The sequence below is a fragment of the Myotis daubentonii genome, chromosome 8 (genome assembly GCF_963259705.1).
Source record: "Myotis daubentonii chromosome 8, mMyoDau2.1, whole genome shotgun sequence".
Classification (NCBI taxonomy): domain Eukaryota; kingdom Metazoa; phylum Chordata; class Mammalia; order Chiroptera; family Vespertilionidae; genus Myotis; species Myotis daubentonii.
In genome coordinates this window covers 91,291,505-91,306,871 of record NC_081847.1, presented here as the reverse complement: position 1 = coordinate 91,306,871, position 15,367 = coordinate 91,291,505, and the positions used below count along the sequence as shown (strand labels likewise).

At 41.2% G+C, this 15,367-nt stretch overlaps 1 protein-coding gene across 3 annotated transcripts in view; it reads right to left on the bottom strand.

Moving 5' to 3' along the window:
- Window positions 1–15,367, bottom strand: part of DSC3 (desmocollin 3) — a 41,177-nt gene that overhangs the window by 10,804 nt on the left and 15,006 nt on the right. For 2 of the 3 annotated variants that reach the window (XM_059707422.1, XM_059707423.1), the window contains exons 6-13: window positions 14,097–14,241; window positions 13,036–13,202; window positions 9,351–9,485; window positions 8,781–8,966; window positions 5,190–5,446; window positions 4,943–5,085; window positions 2,965–3,189; window positions 379–603 (exon numbers count right to left, since the gene is read on the bottom strand). In XM_059707422.1, the coding sequence (XP_059563405.1) occupies window positions 379–603; window positions 2,965–3,189; window positions 4,943–5,085; window positions 5,190–5,446; window positions 8,781–8,966; window positions 9,351–9,485; window positions 13,036–13,202; window positions 14,097–14,241 (1,483 nt within the window). The remainder of the gene's footprint in view (window positions 1–378; window positions 604–2,964; window positions 3,190–4,942; window positions 5,086–5,189; window positions 5,447–8,780; window positions 8,967–9,350; window positions 9,486–13,035; window positions 13,203–14,096; window positions 14,242–15,367) is intronic. The other variant, XM_059707424.1, reaches the window with a different exon arrangement.

Here is a 15,367-nt window from a genome sequence, read left to right as displayed (position 1 = left end):
GTGTTTGAGCATCGACCTATGGATCAGGAGGTCATGATTCAATTTCCGACCAGGGCACAGGCCTAAATTGCGGGCTTGATCCCCAGTATGGGGCGTGCAGGAGGCAGCCAATCACTGATTCTCTCTCATCATTGATGTTTCTATCTCTCTCCCTTTCCCTTCCTCCCTGAAATCAATAAAAAAATATATATTTTTTTTAAAAAAAGAGTTCTATCCAAAATTGAAATCTTTCATCTCAAAAAGGATCCTAACACGAAAGGAATTTGTAAAGGGGCCTCACACCTGATGGATAGTTGGACACGATCACTTTTTAAGGACCTTCCCCTACACTCGGATATTCGCTATATATTTAAGTTTTAAGTAAATAAAAGGACTTACAAAACAGTAACGCTATACCCAGCAGGATCGCCAGGATCGCCCACTTGCCGAGTGACACCCCCACACTCCTTGCAGCGGCCAGGCACTGGCTCGGGTGAGTGCAATCGCACAGGTTCACTCGCAGGGTTTTCGTGGCCGACTGCCCTGCTCTGTCTTTCACAGTCACGGGAATGTAGTATTCCTTAACCTCCGCATTCTTCCGATAGGAAAGACGGGCAGCTGTATCTGCAATAGAAGAATCAGAATTTCACGAACATGGCCGCCTCCCTTGGCATTGGTCTCGCCGCACTTGTTTGTACCTAACTATCTGCCACTTAAATACAAATAAAGACGGATGCCTCTCTCCAACTTCGCCAGGCACTAGCCTTACCGCGGATGCGTTGCTCACGGTAACTTTCTAGAGAGAAGCTTAAGGAAAGAATTTGGCATCAGAGTGACCCAGTAGCATTTCAACAATATTTAATAGTTCCTTAATTATTCTCTTTTTCACAAACTAATAATGCTAGATTGGCTTTTTAAAAATTATCTTTGCTGTTGAAAGTATTACAGTAGTCCCCTTTCTCCCCCATTGAGTCCCTCCACCGTGTACCGGACCCGCGCCCCCCCCCCCCACTCCCGGCCCGGCTTTCACCTCACTATTGTCAGTGTCCATGGGTTATGCATATTCATACAAGTTATTTGGTTAATCTCTTCTCACTCCCCCTCATCCACCCTTCCCTCTTGACATTTAACATATACTTCAAGCGTTTTTCTGTAGTAGCAGTTCATGACACTCATAAAGAATTAACATATACAGTCACAAACAAGGGATGTTTTAAGTTCACATCCTCTTATCCATGAACCTTCTCGTACCTACCTGTCCATTATAAGGAAACTTTTCAAAACACAGTGGACCCTTTGTGGTTAATGCCCTGCCTCTGGAAATAATCTCAATATCAGAAACTAATCAATATCAGAAAAACAGCTCTCTCTATATCACAACAGTGCATGTGCATCAACTGTGATATTACCCCCAACAGTCTCCATACCTTATTCTGATGACCTGATCACCCCCTGACCAAAAGCTCTACACATTTCCAACTGCAATGACAACCTTCTGGAGCTTTTGCAATGCACTAAATGGACTGACAGAGCATAATACACACCCGGGAGCCGCCCGTGATTTTTAAGCTGTGCTTAAACGCACTGTTATAATTGGGAGGACGGCACCATGTTTGGGCGCACCTCATAACCAGCTTCCGGAGGAACATGAGGCATCACTCGGGTTCCTTCTGCCCTTCCGAAGCATCCTGTGCCAGAGGTAAGACCCCTCAAGGCCACACCTGAGCCCTCACCCTGCTCCCTCACCCACCAGTGCATCAGCCTCTGACCCTCCTTGCCACCCACTCTGCCCTCTTCAAATTGCCTCCTAAGTGTCACCAAGTCACCTTTTTACGACATAAATCTGGACACAGTGTTGCCTTTATGCACCCCCAATGCATACGTGTCGTCACCTACTATACGAAGGCCACTCTCCTTGGCCTGGTCCAGGAGGCTCCTCACTTCCAGATTCCATCCTTCCTCCCGCCCATTCTCCCAGCATTCCAACTAAAACTTTCTAAACGCCAACAACACTGATTTCCTTACTACCCCAGGACTTTCCTCCTTTCATGCCTATATATTAATGAATTAGTGATTCAAGAAACATTTATTAAGCGGTTAGTGTCTACTAAGCACTGGGCCAGGTACTGGAAATACAAAAATAGACTGCAATGTCTTGAGAAACTCGTGTGTACGTTGGAGGAGAAATGTAAACGATGACAGTACCACATGAAAAGCACTATAACAAAGGTAGCAAAAAGCCACAGTGTCCCTGCTTCTACTCCCAGAAAGACTTCTTAGATGTGCGGAATCACGTCTTCCTTGCTAATCTCTATACACACCCCAGGGTCAGCAACAGTGCCTGGGAGATAGTAGGTGCTCAATAAATAGTATGAATTAATATCAAGCTAAGATATGGGAAGGAAGGTATTCTAGGCAGAAGTAACAGCATACAGAAAAGTCCAATTACATGAGAGAACATGACATAGCAACAAAGAAGCAGTGAGTCATGGCTGAAATACAGGCCACACTTCTCAGAAACCAGTCACAGGCCCTGTCAGAGGCTCTAGCTCTAGAGTCTAGCACCAGGCCTCTGTCCATATCCCACCCGTCCCCTTCCAAACTACCGCCAAGTGCCTGGCCCCGACCCCAGACTCCTCACTTCCAGAGCTGGCTTCCAACCACATTCAAACTGCCCACCGTCCATCCCTCTTCCCCTCCCTGGAGTTGCTTAAAAACAGCAACAACACTTGAGTGATAAGCTGCCCGATATTTTAACACAGCAATTTTGTCTTCATTGTCAAAGTAAATTTTGCCACCTTGAAAATTACTATTTCTCTCATTTTGTATACAATATATAACATAGGCCCCCTACAATATTTGTACAAGGTTGTTAGGCTTTTAAAATCTGTTAGTAAGAATCAATGGTACATGTTTCCTGTGCGTAACCAAGTAAACCCATCCTCAGTTGTTTCAGGGCAGATACGTGAGTTTTTGAGTGAGTACCATTAACTTTGGAGAGGGTCCATATTTTGTTGACTTCTGGAGACGGGTTTGCCAGGCTGAAGTAAAATGGAGCGCCGTGGATAGGCTCGTCGGCGTCAAAAGCTGAAATGTCAGCGTACCCCATCTTCGGTTTGCAAATTGTCACATAGTCCTGACGTATTTCTGGCGCATTATCATTCACATCTTCGATGCTCACGGCAAGTGTTCCAGTGCACGATCTGCCATCTAGGAAGAAGGGCAAATGGTTTAGTGTAATTTGTCAAGTCTTTTATAATTTCTTAAGAATAGAATCAAATAGAATCTAAATAGGATATATGGTTTTTAAATCAACTCCTGGTTATTAAAATAAATGATAAATAAGAAATCCTAGCCCTGGCTGGCTTGGCTCAATGGATAGAGCGTTGGCCTGCGGACTGAAGGTACCCGGGTTCGATTACAGTCAAGGGCACTTGCCTGGGTTGTGGGCTTGATCTCCAGTAGTGGGCATGCAGGAGGCAGCCGATCAATGATTCTCTCTCATCATTGATGTTTCCATCTCTCTTTCCCTCTCCCTTCATCTCTGAAGTCAATAAAAATATATATTAAAAAAAAGAAATCCTATATAATAAAAGGGTAATATGCTAGTTAGATAGGAGGTCCTTCCGGACAAAGCTGGGGCCAGAGGGAAGCCCGGTCCCGGGTCCCGGCTGCCTGCGGGTGGCTGGAGAGGAGCCAGCCCAGGTCCCGGTTGCCAGAGGGAAGCCGGTGCCAGCAGCCGGGGGAAGGAAGGCCCACTCTTGCATGAATTTCGTGCATCCGGCCTCTGATATATGGATAAATGAAACCTGCAAATCATGAGCACTACTGTTGATAATATCAGATACAACTGCCAATAAACTTTTACCACAGTTATTACCAAACAATAAAAATAAATGTCTGAATTTCAGCTCCATTTCCTTGGTTCCCTTCTGGTACAGGTGTAACCGAGTAGTGACATAACTACAGAAAAGTATTCCAATCCCAGAACACATTAAAACCACTGAGGCAGCATTGTTTAAATAGATGATGTCCAGGATCCCAAACCAGGGACTGTGGTCCAGTCGGTCTGAGGTGGTGTCTATACCTTGATATTTTTTTTAAGTGTCACAAATTATTTGAAGATAAAACCAGGGCTGAGAAGTTCTGGGTTACTTTAAGAAACAGAATTCAAAGAAAGAATCATTTTGACCTAAGCTGAGCTATCGAACGTCTCAATTTAAAGTTACATTTATACCATGGAATCCCTTGCAGCTGTAAAAAAAAAAAAAAAAAAAAAAAGGCTCTCTTACCCTATGAGACAGCATGGAGGGACCTGGAGAGTAGCATGCTAACTGAAATAGCCAGTCAGAGAAAGACAAGCATCATATGACCTCACGCATATGTGGAATCTAATGAACAAGGTAAACTGAGGAACAAGATAGACCCAGAGACAGGGAAGCTTGCCACAGACTGAGGATTCTCAGAGGGAAGGGGGTTGGGAGGAGATTAACCAAAGAGCTTATATGCGTATATGCTTAGTTCATGGACACAGACAATAGTCGGGGGGAGGCCTCAGGAAGGGATGGAAGTAGGGAGAAAGGGGTCAATGGGGAAAACAGCGGGACATCCGTAATACTTCCAACAACGAAGACAAATTTAAAAAACGCACAAAGTGACGTGAAGAGTTCTAGGAGAGCCTGGGGAGACCCCTTCACCAGCCCTAGACCTCAGTTGCACCTTTGTCCCCTAACATGGTCTGTCAGCCTTTAAGGCCCGCCATGCAGGAGGCATGATGGTACAAGACACGGCTCCTGTTCCAAGTGCCTTCACCTTGTTACGTGGCTAAGAGAAGCAGGAACAGAGTCTTTAAAGGCATTTCCAAGAACTCAGCCTACTTATCACAGGAATAATTCTGCACGAGAAAAGTCGCATTATCCTCCAGTTCTTTCAGTAAATACCAGATGAAGGCGTTTTTGTCTACCTTGGTCTATCGCCAGGACTGTGACGTTGTAAAAGTCGTTCCTGGGGGTGGCGGCCTCCCTGTCCAGAATTTTGGAAGTTTGGATGGACCCCGAAATTTCATCAATGGCGATCCATCCGTTAGGATCGTGCAACTTTTTGTACCTGTTAATAAAAAACGTATTAAAATAGCAGTCTAAAATATTTTAAAGTGACTGTCTCAATGGCTTCAACTGCATGTCAGTACGTGGGTGTAGATGTCCTTGTACCTTATCCCGCTGCTACTCTTGGTTTCGGGGTCATAGGCCTTGTAGCCATCCATCCTGGACCCCACGGCCGAGTTCTCTTTAATCCGCACATACTGGGCGGCAGGCTTGCATTCGGGCCCTTCGTCCTGGTTCCTCACGTGGACCGTGACCACAGCTCTGTTGGTGGGTGTCCTGAGCGCCAGGTCTCTAGTAAAAGGGGCTTCGTTGCTCACCCCAATTTCCAGGACCACTTTCTGGTTTTCTTCATAATCCAGTGGCTTTAAAAAGAAACACATGTTGTCCTCAGGCTGAGTGTACAACACACCTGGTATTTCAAGCAGCATGGGAACTTGTGTCAACACAAACAGTGCTGCCCGTTCGCCAGGGTCCAGGTTAGTCAATATTAACTTTTACTCTTTGCTAAAGAGGGAGGAATTATTCACTAGGCCTTTAGCCAGAGGGGTCCCAAAGTTCCTGCAGGGGCTTACAGAGTTATGAAAAAGCAATTCTTTAAGTACTTATATGCTTCATTCTCACTAAAAATATTATTCTGAACCTGGAGATAATGGAAAAAAAAAATGGCAGTATTGTATGGCTCTGCTTTAGTGCACTAACAGCCCAGCGTACCGGCCATCTGACTCTAAAGAATAGAACCTTGTGCCCTAACCGGTTTGGCTCAGTGGATAGAGCGTTGGCCTGCAGACTGAAGGGTCCCAGGTTCGATTCCGGTCAAGGGCATGTACCTTGGTTGAGGGCACATCCCCAGTAGGGGGTGTGCAGGAGGCAGCTGATCGATGTTTCGAAGTCTCTATCCCTCTCCCTTCCTCTCTGTAAAAAAATCAATAAAATACATATTTTTAAGAATAGAACCTTGTTTGACTTACTATTTACTATTGACTAGGGACCACACGCTTCACAGTTCTTATAAAATTAGATGTCGACTTAAACAAAATGGAAAAGGTTCAATACTCGTATTTTCTCTCTGATAGAAAAGATATTCCAAATACATGTTTTAAAACACGAATATCATTTCTATCAGGCATATAACTGAGCAATTGTCTTGCAGCTTTTCCTTTTCTCAAAACTCATCCTGGGTCTCCCTTCTTTTTAGGCATTTGCTGACTTTTTGCTGGTTCCTTCGTTAAAGGCTAAGTAGAACTTTTACCCACGCTCACTGTTTTTATGAAAATTATGTTTTGACAATTTGAGAATTAATTGTACTTTGGCATTGTCTGTAGTTTATATCAAGAAACTCTCACTGTGAGAACGAAGTTGAGTAAGAGAAACAAGACATATGCTTAATGGTGCTATTATTATAATCATCCTGTTTTTCAGAGCAAGAAAGTGGAGAAGAGGAGTTGAACTGATTTTCCCACGGCTCAGAGATTCTCGGCTGAGCTGGAGTTTGAAGCCAGGCGGTCTGGCTTGGGTTCATTTCCTTAATCGCCACACTATACTTGCTCGGCTACTCTATGCTGCTTAACTGGTTCGCTAGCCTCTCAAATTTTTTAAATCAATCCTCTGACTAGAATTGATTTTCAGATAACAAACCAAGCAAAACCCATAACACACTATTCTACACAAAAAGTTGAAACACTTTCTCTTTTGTTCTCTTCAATTTATCAAAATAATCCTGGCTGACAGAGAAATACAAGAACCACATGATTTCACTCATATGTGGAAACTAGTGAACAAAATAAACTAACAAAATAGAAACAGACTCATAGGTATGGAGAACAAACAGACAGCTGTCAGAGGGGATGGGGGTTGCAAGGCTGGGTGAAGAGATTAAGAAAAAAACAAACTCAAAGACACGGCCCACAGAATAGTGATCGCCAGAGGGGAAGGGAGGTGGAAGGATGTAGCTAAAAAAAGGGGGATGGAAGGAGACTCATATAATACAATATATAGATGATGTATCATAGAATTGTACCCATGAAACCTATATAATTTTATTAACCAATTAGAGGCCTGGTGCACGAATTCGTGCACGGGTGGGGTCCAGCGGCCTGCCCAGATCAGGGCCGATTGGGCCAGGCCAGCTGGGGGGAGGGCATGCAGGAGGTTGGCCAGCCAACCCCGCACCCTGGTCGAACTCCCGGTCAGTCGAACTCCCGCCCGAGGGGACAATTTGCATACTAGCCTTTTATTATATAGGATGTCACTCTAATAAATTCAGTGAAAAAGTAAAAAAAAAAAAAATCATGGCTGAACATGGAACAAAGTCAAAACTCATGAGTAACATCTTTGTTTCAAACCTTTCCCCACACCTAGGTATTAGACCGTGAAACTAACATCATGAGTCCATTAAGAAGTCAAGAAAATTTTGGAATCTTAAAATCTGCAAAATGCTAGTGACATGGTTTTGATTTTTATGTCTAGCCCAGAAACTAGAGAGTCAAGAGGGACAATGAGTTACTATCTGTTGATTTGTTGCCAATGAACACCATCTCACAAATTACATGTGTTAGGATGAGCGTGCAGACAGGCGGAGCACCTGCTGACAACGAGTAGTAGATGGAAATTGAGGCGACAGCTGCTGCCCGGGAGGGGGTGCAGTTATTCCAGCCAGAGCCACCTGCTACATAAAGCAAAAGCCTCCCCAACTTCTATGTCATTTTTCAAGGCTTGGGCCGGCTATTATCTTAGTGGCTTAAAACTCTGCAAGATCAGAAATCTGCTGGGATGAAATCAATGATTAATGAAAAAATCATGGGTTCTCTTCCACCATAGGGTGTCTTTTTGTTTCATCAATTGAAATAAATTGTTAAAAAAAAATAGCTTAATTCTGCATTGCGATACTAACAATTCCCTAGAAAGCAAGTGTTGTACTGAAGTGAAATGTCCTCTGTGTTGAGAGGGACACAGAACAATAGTTTCCTCACTCAAGCCCACATGCGCTGCTGCTGCTGCTGCAACAGAAGCAAACAAGCAAACAAACACTGAGATGGGAAGCTCCCCCAGGACTCAGCTAAATCATGCTCGACGGTTCCAGAAAAGTTATATTTTCTTTAAAGACGAAAGTCGTCTTTTTATGAAAAATTATAGATAGATCATGTTAATATTTATAAATGTACTAATAATAGCCTATAGTTTATCAAATGCTTTCATTTTCATTATTATATTGAATAGCTACTAAGGAGGCAGAGATCATGATTATTCACTTTTCACTGATAATGTTTCATGGGATGAATAATTAAGGGGCATTGGGGATGTTTATCTTAGAGAAGGTAAGGCTCAAGTGGACATAATGGCTTTTTCAATAGAATGGTACCTGTTCTGTGTAGGGTTAGCAACAAATTGCAGGTCATAGACGTAGGATATAAGGAGAGTAACGTAGGCACAGCACAGTAAAAACTTCTGGGAATCAGAGCTCTCTATGTATGGAATAAGCTACCCATCGAGGTATGGAGATCCTTATACTTGAGCATGTTCAAGCATAAGTTAGGTGACTAATAACTGGCAAATAAATTATAGAAGAAAGGTGGGCAGTCGATGGGAACGGTAGAACTAAAGGGACTACGTTCCCTCAACTGAAACTATTTAGTTGATTAAACCATTAGTTTATAAAATTTAACTTGCCAAGTTGTCCATTATCTATTATGACTGTACCTTTACAACACACAGAACTCCTTCGTTAGTTTCTTTGTCTGTGGTGATTTTGAAATGCCCGTTTTCATTGCCCTTCAAAATAGTAAAATTGGCTCTCCAATTGGCACTGTTCACTAAATCCTTATCTTCTACAGGTAGTCGTAAGATTTCCATGTTGTATGTATTTTCCTCTACTGATGTTTCATACTGAAATGGAAAGGACTCATTAAAAATATTGTATAAAGAAAACGTTTACAAAAAAAATAAAATATATCTTCTACCCCAAAAGTATTTGTTCTTATAATTTTTCCCTAGATTATTTTAAAACTATGAATCTCAAATAGTATTGTTTCATGATGACATCTTTGGAATGAAAAGAATTTCATCACAATGAAGACTAATGTTACAGATCTTTAAAAAGAAGTCAGTAATATAAATAATATTATGAATAAATAAGATAGATTTATGTTTCTACTACTTAATTTTATTAAAAAAATAAGCATATATATTTCAAGGCATGGTAAATATTTATTAATTCAGATCAAATAACAAATGCCAACAGACAGGGATAGATTTTGGAAATATACTTACAGCACTTTGTTTGAAAACGGGTGAATTGTCATTTGAATCTGCTACTGTTATCAGGCAAGTCGATGTGCCCACCAATCCAAAAAATTGACCATCCATATCTTGTACTTTCATTATCAATTTGTACTTGTCTACAACCTTAAAACAAAGCAAATATTTAATTAGTTTTTTACAACTTTATTTGGATTTATAAATTAAATTTTAATTGTATACTCTTCTATTTGTGTGTATTCGTGCTTTTATTTCCACATTTGCACGTACTCTAAGAACTTGGTAGACAGGGATAAAGCTGAAAAGGTAAGCAGAGGTTAAATTATAAAGAGTTATACTAAGAATTTAGACTTATGTTTTAAAATATATTGTGATTGATTTCAGAGAGGAAGGGAGAGGGAGAGAGAGAGGGAAACATCAATGATGAGAGAGAATCACTGATTGGCTGCCTCCTACATGCCCCCTACTGGGGATAGATCCAGCAATCCAGGCATGTGTCCTGACTGGGAATCGAACCATGACCTCCTGGTTCATAGGTCAACACTCAACCACTGAGCCACACCAGCCAGGCTCGACTTACGCTTCATTTTATTTTTTTTGAAACCCTCCTGACAGCGGTTCTCAACCTGTGGGTCGCGAACAATGAAAATACATCCTGCATATCAGATATTTACATTATGATTCATAACAGTAGCAAAATTACAGTCATGAAGTAGCAACGAAAATAATTTTATGGTTGGGGGTCACCACAACATGAGGAACTGTAGTAAAGGATCGCGGCATTAGGAAGGTTGAGAACCACTGCTCCAGTAGCTTCCCATCTTCCTCAAAGTAAAAAGTCCAGTGCCCTATAGACCCTCTAGGAGCCGACCGCTGTAACCTAGACGTATGCTTTACCTGGCAGGTGGCAGAGAAAGGTTTTCTTGAAGTCACAGAGGTAGCACAATTTAAAAGCATTTTGAGTTTTTTGAAAGAATATTATTGAAGGAAGTTGAGCAAAGTTTCGAGTGAGCTGATCTGGAAGCCAAAGAAACCAGTTAAAGAACCCCTAAACTAGTCTAACACGCGTGGTCCTAATCTGAGGCAGTAGCAGTGAGGACAGAGGATAAAGGTGATAGGGAAGTTAGGTGGGAGTCAGAATTAGAGCAGATCCTGGATACAAGTGAAGAGGGAAAGAAGGATTGACAATGATGCGCAGGTGTCCTACTTGGATAGATAGGCAGACATGGGTATCACCAAGCCATACAGAAAAGTCAGAAGAAGAGGCATTCTCTGAGGAAGTGAATACTAGCAAGTTCGCAAGGATGGGCAAAAACAATGAGTTTTCTTTGGCATATCCTGAATTTTACATGCCTCTGGGAGATCTAAGGAGAGAGGGCCAGAAGCCACCTTGGTATGGGGCCCATACTTAAGGGAGAGATCATAGCCAGAAGTACCAATCTGGGAATCACCAGTGTGTAGACGGTGGTTGAAATTATGGCAGGAATCAGATATCTAGAAGAGGTTGAATATGAGAAGATTTGAGGATATAAGGAGCAATAGCATTTCAACAGCTGAGGATATAAAAAGACTAAGCAAAGGATACCAAACACAAAAGACCAAAGAAGCAGGAGAAAAACAGGAAATCGAAGGAATGAGAGTTTCAGTAATTGGCAACAGACAGAGACCTAAGGTAAGGTGGCCTTGGCAATTAGGAAATCACGGTGACTTCCGGGAATGAAGTTTCACAGACGGTGTGCTGAAGATGAAATGGAGTCATTAGTTTGTGACACAACCATCTCTGCTGCCTTTCTCTTCTCTCTAACTATTCTTCAGCCACTGATTATGTTAAGTTTTCTTCTTTTTCTATTTTGCCCTGTCTCATCTCCAGGTTCCTTTTACTTATCTCCCTCCACACTAATCAACATTCCCAGCCAAATGCTCCACCCAGAGGCTCCGGGATTCCGCCAGCCTGTTTCTGCTTCCTCTAATGGCACTGTGTCTTCACCTCTTTGTTCATTTCTTTATTTCCCGTGTTATTCCCCACAAAATCCTGTTAGATTATATTTTTGATCAGGCAAGCAGACCTGGGTTTGACGCCCCCCCCCCCCCAAAGCTGTATCTTATAAGCTTCATATCCTTAAATTATCTTTTCTGAGTCTCATTTTTCAATCTGAAACATGAGGAAAAATCCTTGTTTGCACTTAATTACCACATCATCTCTACATATTACACAGACACAAAAATACGTTAATACTGTTCCCTTCAAACTTTCCCATTTATTATTACCATTACGTGCTTTATCACATAAAATCTCTAGCCCCACAAATGCATTAAAAAAATTAATGAAACCTCTGTTCTACTTTTGATTCCTTTTTAAAAGTTCTCACTATCCCTCCCTTTTTCTTTGGCATCATATCACATTGATGTCTTTTTAATATCTCTCCCAGTCATATCGATCCTTATATTTATGTTATTCTAGTTGCAGTGGGAAGCATTTAAGTGTTCCAATAAAGCTATTTTTACATATGAAGTTGATTAATCAGCTCAGTCAATAATGATTTTGTTGACCTAGTTAGATATAGGCCAGGGGTGGGCAAACTTTTTGACTCGAGGGCCACAATGGGTTCTTAAACTGGACCGGAGGGCCAGAACAAAAGCATGGATGGAGTGTTTGTGTGAACTAATATAAATTCAAAGTAAACATCATTACATAAAAGGGTACGGTCTTTTTTTTTTTTTAGTTTTATTCATTTCAAACGGGCCGGATCCGGCCTGCGGGCCATAGTTTGCCCACGGCTGATATAGGCTAACAAAATCAAGTCAATCAATCTTTCCGACTGTCACATTTCTCCTTATAGTTTGAATGTAATACTTGTCCAAACAGGAAATTACAAAAATCAAATAAAATTATGCATAAAGAATTTGAATATAGAGTACTATATATATATATATCACAATATGCTATTACTAGTATCCAAATAGTATTGCATATTTTTAACAAACCTTAACACCATTAATCCTTCCTAGATAAAAAGTACATAACACTTGCCCTAACCGATTTGGCTCAGTGGATAGAGCGTCAGCCTGCGGACTCAAGGGTCCCAGGTTCGATTCCGGTCAAGGGCATGTACCTTGGTTGCGGGCACATCCCCAGTAGGGGGCGTGCAGGAGGCAGCTGAGCAATGTTTCTCTCTCATCGATGTTTCTAACTCTCTATCCCTCTCCCTTTCTCTCTGTAAAAATTCAATAAAATATATTTAAAAAAAAAAAAAAAGTACATAACACTTTCAACAATCAAATTTAAAAAAGAAAAAAAAAACATATCTATAACTGGATAGGGACCAGGGTACGGGCTATCCTCAGGAGTTAAACAAAACAAATTGCCCTTTCCAAGAATTGCATCCTTGTCTGAGCTAGAACCCACTAGACACACACAAGAAAAAAATTCTGGTAATAATAACTTTCATAAGAAATAGATTTTGTTCCCACACCTTCTAAATACCAGTTGACCTGTATTTCTATTCCTTATGGCTTCTCTTACTTCAAGAAATAGAAGTCATATACAACACAGGTAACACGGCCAGGAATTCTTACTATCTTATTCCGAAATAAAACAAAATTAGAACTCAATCCAAGGAAGAGCCAAGTACAGTGGTGGGGAAGGAGACGGGCCTCGGCCCCTGGCAGAAAGACATCCGCAGAGCGAGGAGGCTACCTCTCTGTCCAGATACTGCGCCACCATGGTGATGGCGCCCGTGGCGGGATGCACAGCGAAGAGCCCGGGCGACCTGGGCGTCTGCTCCAAAATGCTGTACTTCAGGCGCGTGTGCATCGTGTCGGGCTCATCTCTGTCTGTGGCACAGACCACCCCCACGGTGGTACCTGATGTAAAAAAAAAAAAGAGTGTTTAGTTTCCAGCATTGTTAAGTATGCTTAGGGGTATCTGCACTTTCTGAGTTTTAACAATGATGGTGGAAATAATAAGGTCGTAGTTTTAAGAGAAGAAACAGTAGAAATAAGAGCTTTAAAAAACTGTGTCACCAGTGGCTGTCATTCAACACCTCCCTAAATAAAACCTAATACAAATATCTATATTGACTTTAGTTTTATTGTACATTCTTCCCTGCATGTCCTCTGCTTGGAGGTGAGAATATTGATAAACCCACATAATGATAAGATGAAATAAAGTATATAAACCAAATACGGTACATAGCTTGAAAAACTTGTCATCTGCCTTTAGAAGTAATTGGTATCATATTGTTAACACAAAAAAACTCCTACAACATCCTCTAAGATACTCATTGTTTGTGTTTGATGGGATTAAATATATTCTGTGAATAGATACTGGTTCAATATCATCTTGGGATGATTGGCCTTAAATATAAAAAACTCAGTATCTCAAAAAATGTACACAAACATATTTAACATAATATATTTTACTCCTAAATGTATCATAAAGTCTGAAGGGAAAAGGCTATTCTAGGTCTAATATGGGTAGATTTAACTGAATGAAAGACCTGAACTATTCTACAGCATAAAGGAGCTTTAATAAAACTGAAAAGAAACAATTGACTGAGAAAATATTTGCAAGGTGACAAGTTAATATCCTTAATATGTAAAGAACACTTTTAAGTAGATTAATAAATAATTAGGTAACATACAAATACCAGAGGAAAGAAAAGAACAAAGGAAATGAACATACATTTCATAAAAGAATAATACGAATGGCCAACGAAAACACTCACAAAAAAGTTCCCCCCAAAAATATCATCTTACCGAGTCTACTACTTTCTGGAACTTCAAACTTATAAACTTGCTCCGTGAAAACGGGGTGGTTGTCATTCTCATCCTCCACTCGGATGGGCAGCGGGAGAGGTAAGTCGGCCGAGTACCCATCTGCAGTTGACGCATAGGCAATGAGCTGGGAAACAGGAGAAGTGAGGTCAGTGCCCGTTGATAGAAGATTCTAGCATTCTAGCGAGAGAGAACACTACACTCTGTCCACTGCCTACCTTACAAATATTCTCAAGAATAAACCACTTAATTTCTATTCAGTGCTTTTTTAATCATCGAAGTATCAAATGGAGAAACGCTTTAAATAAAGACCACCCAGCATCTGGTAGAAATGTCTACACTTCAAATAAAGTTTCAGAGCACAGCGAAGTCATGTAGATTAGACTGAGAAGTTAAAGGTGAATAAGAGGCTTGGGTTATAGTCTGTATTCACTCCATAATCAGAAAGCTGTGCTGGAGAAGACAAACTCAGGGGAATGGGAAAAATCCCTATTTCACCCCCATAAAGCAGCGGTTTCCAGTCTTGACACTACCACGCCCTTGTACTGTTTTACCTCATAGATCACATATTTTAAGAGTTTTTCTAACAAAATCCATTGACCAGTTTCTGTGTTGCTATGTAATTAAAGGCATTTTAATGCCAAATAGAATGTATTTCGATTCAGCGTGTGATTACAACACTGAGTTGATCATTTTTTAACCAAAAACTAAGAAATGTCATGTGGTGGACATCAGTCACGTTTGTTCACCCAGATCTCTTCCTTCTTCTAGGAAGAACATCCCTTTTTTTATGGGGAATCATAGTCCCTGCACCACATGGATGACCACATGACCCCACAGCACTTACCCTGTTACACTGAAAACTGTCTGAGTTATTCCCCAGGGACTGTAAGCTCATCCATATCAGAATGCTGGCTTATTTACCTTGTTTGGGTTTAGTCTCTGACTTTTGCTTTCATAGCTAGTACTCAGACATGATCAGCGAGCTTACAAGTGGAAGGAAGACAAGAGAAGTGGTTAGAGCAGAAGAGGAAAGACCGTGGCCATGTCCCGGAGAGAGGAAACCGTACCCCGACCAGAGAGAGGGCTGTATCTCCTGAGCAAAAACAACTCCTGGGAACTTACTGGAATTTACATTCAAATACAATTAAAGCTGTTTGCTTCGTTTTGATCAACAACAGAAGTTGACATAAAAAGTAGAAAGTATTCCAAAATATTGCATAATTTATCTCTTTACTTTCATGCCCTCTAAG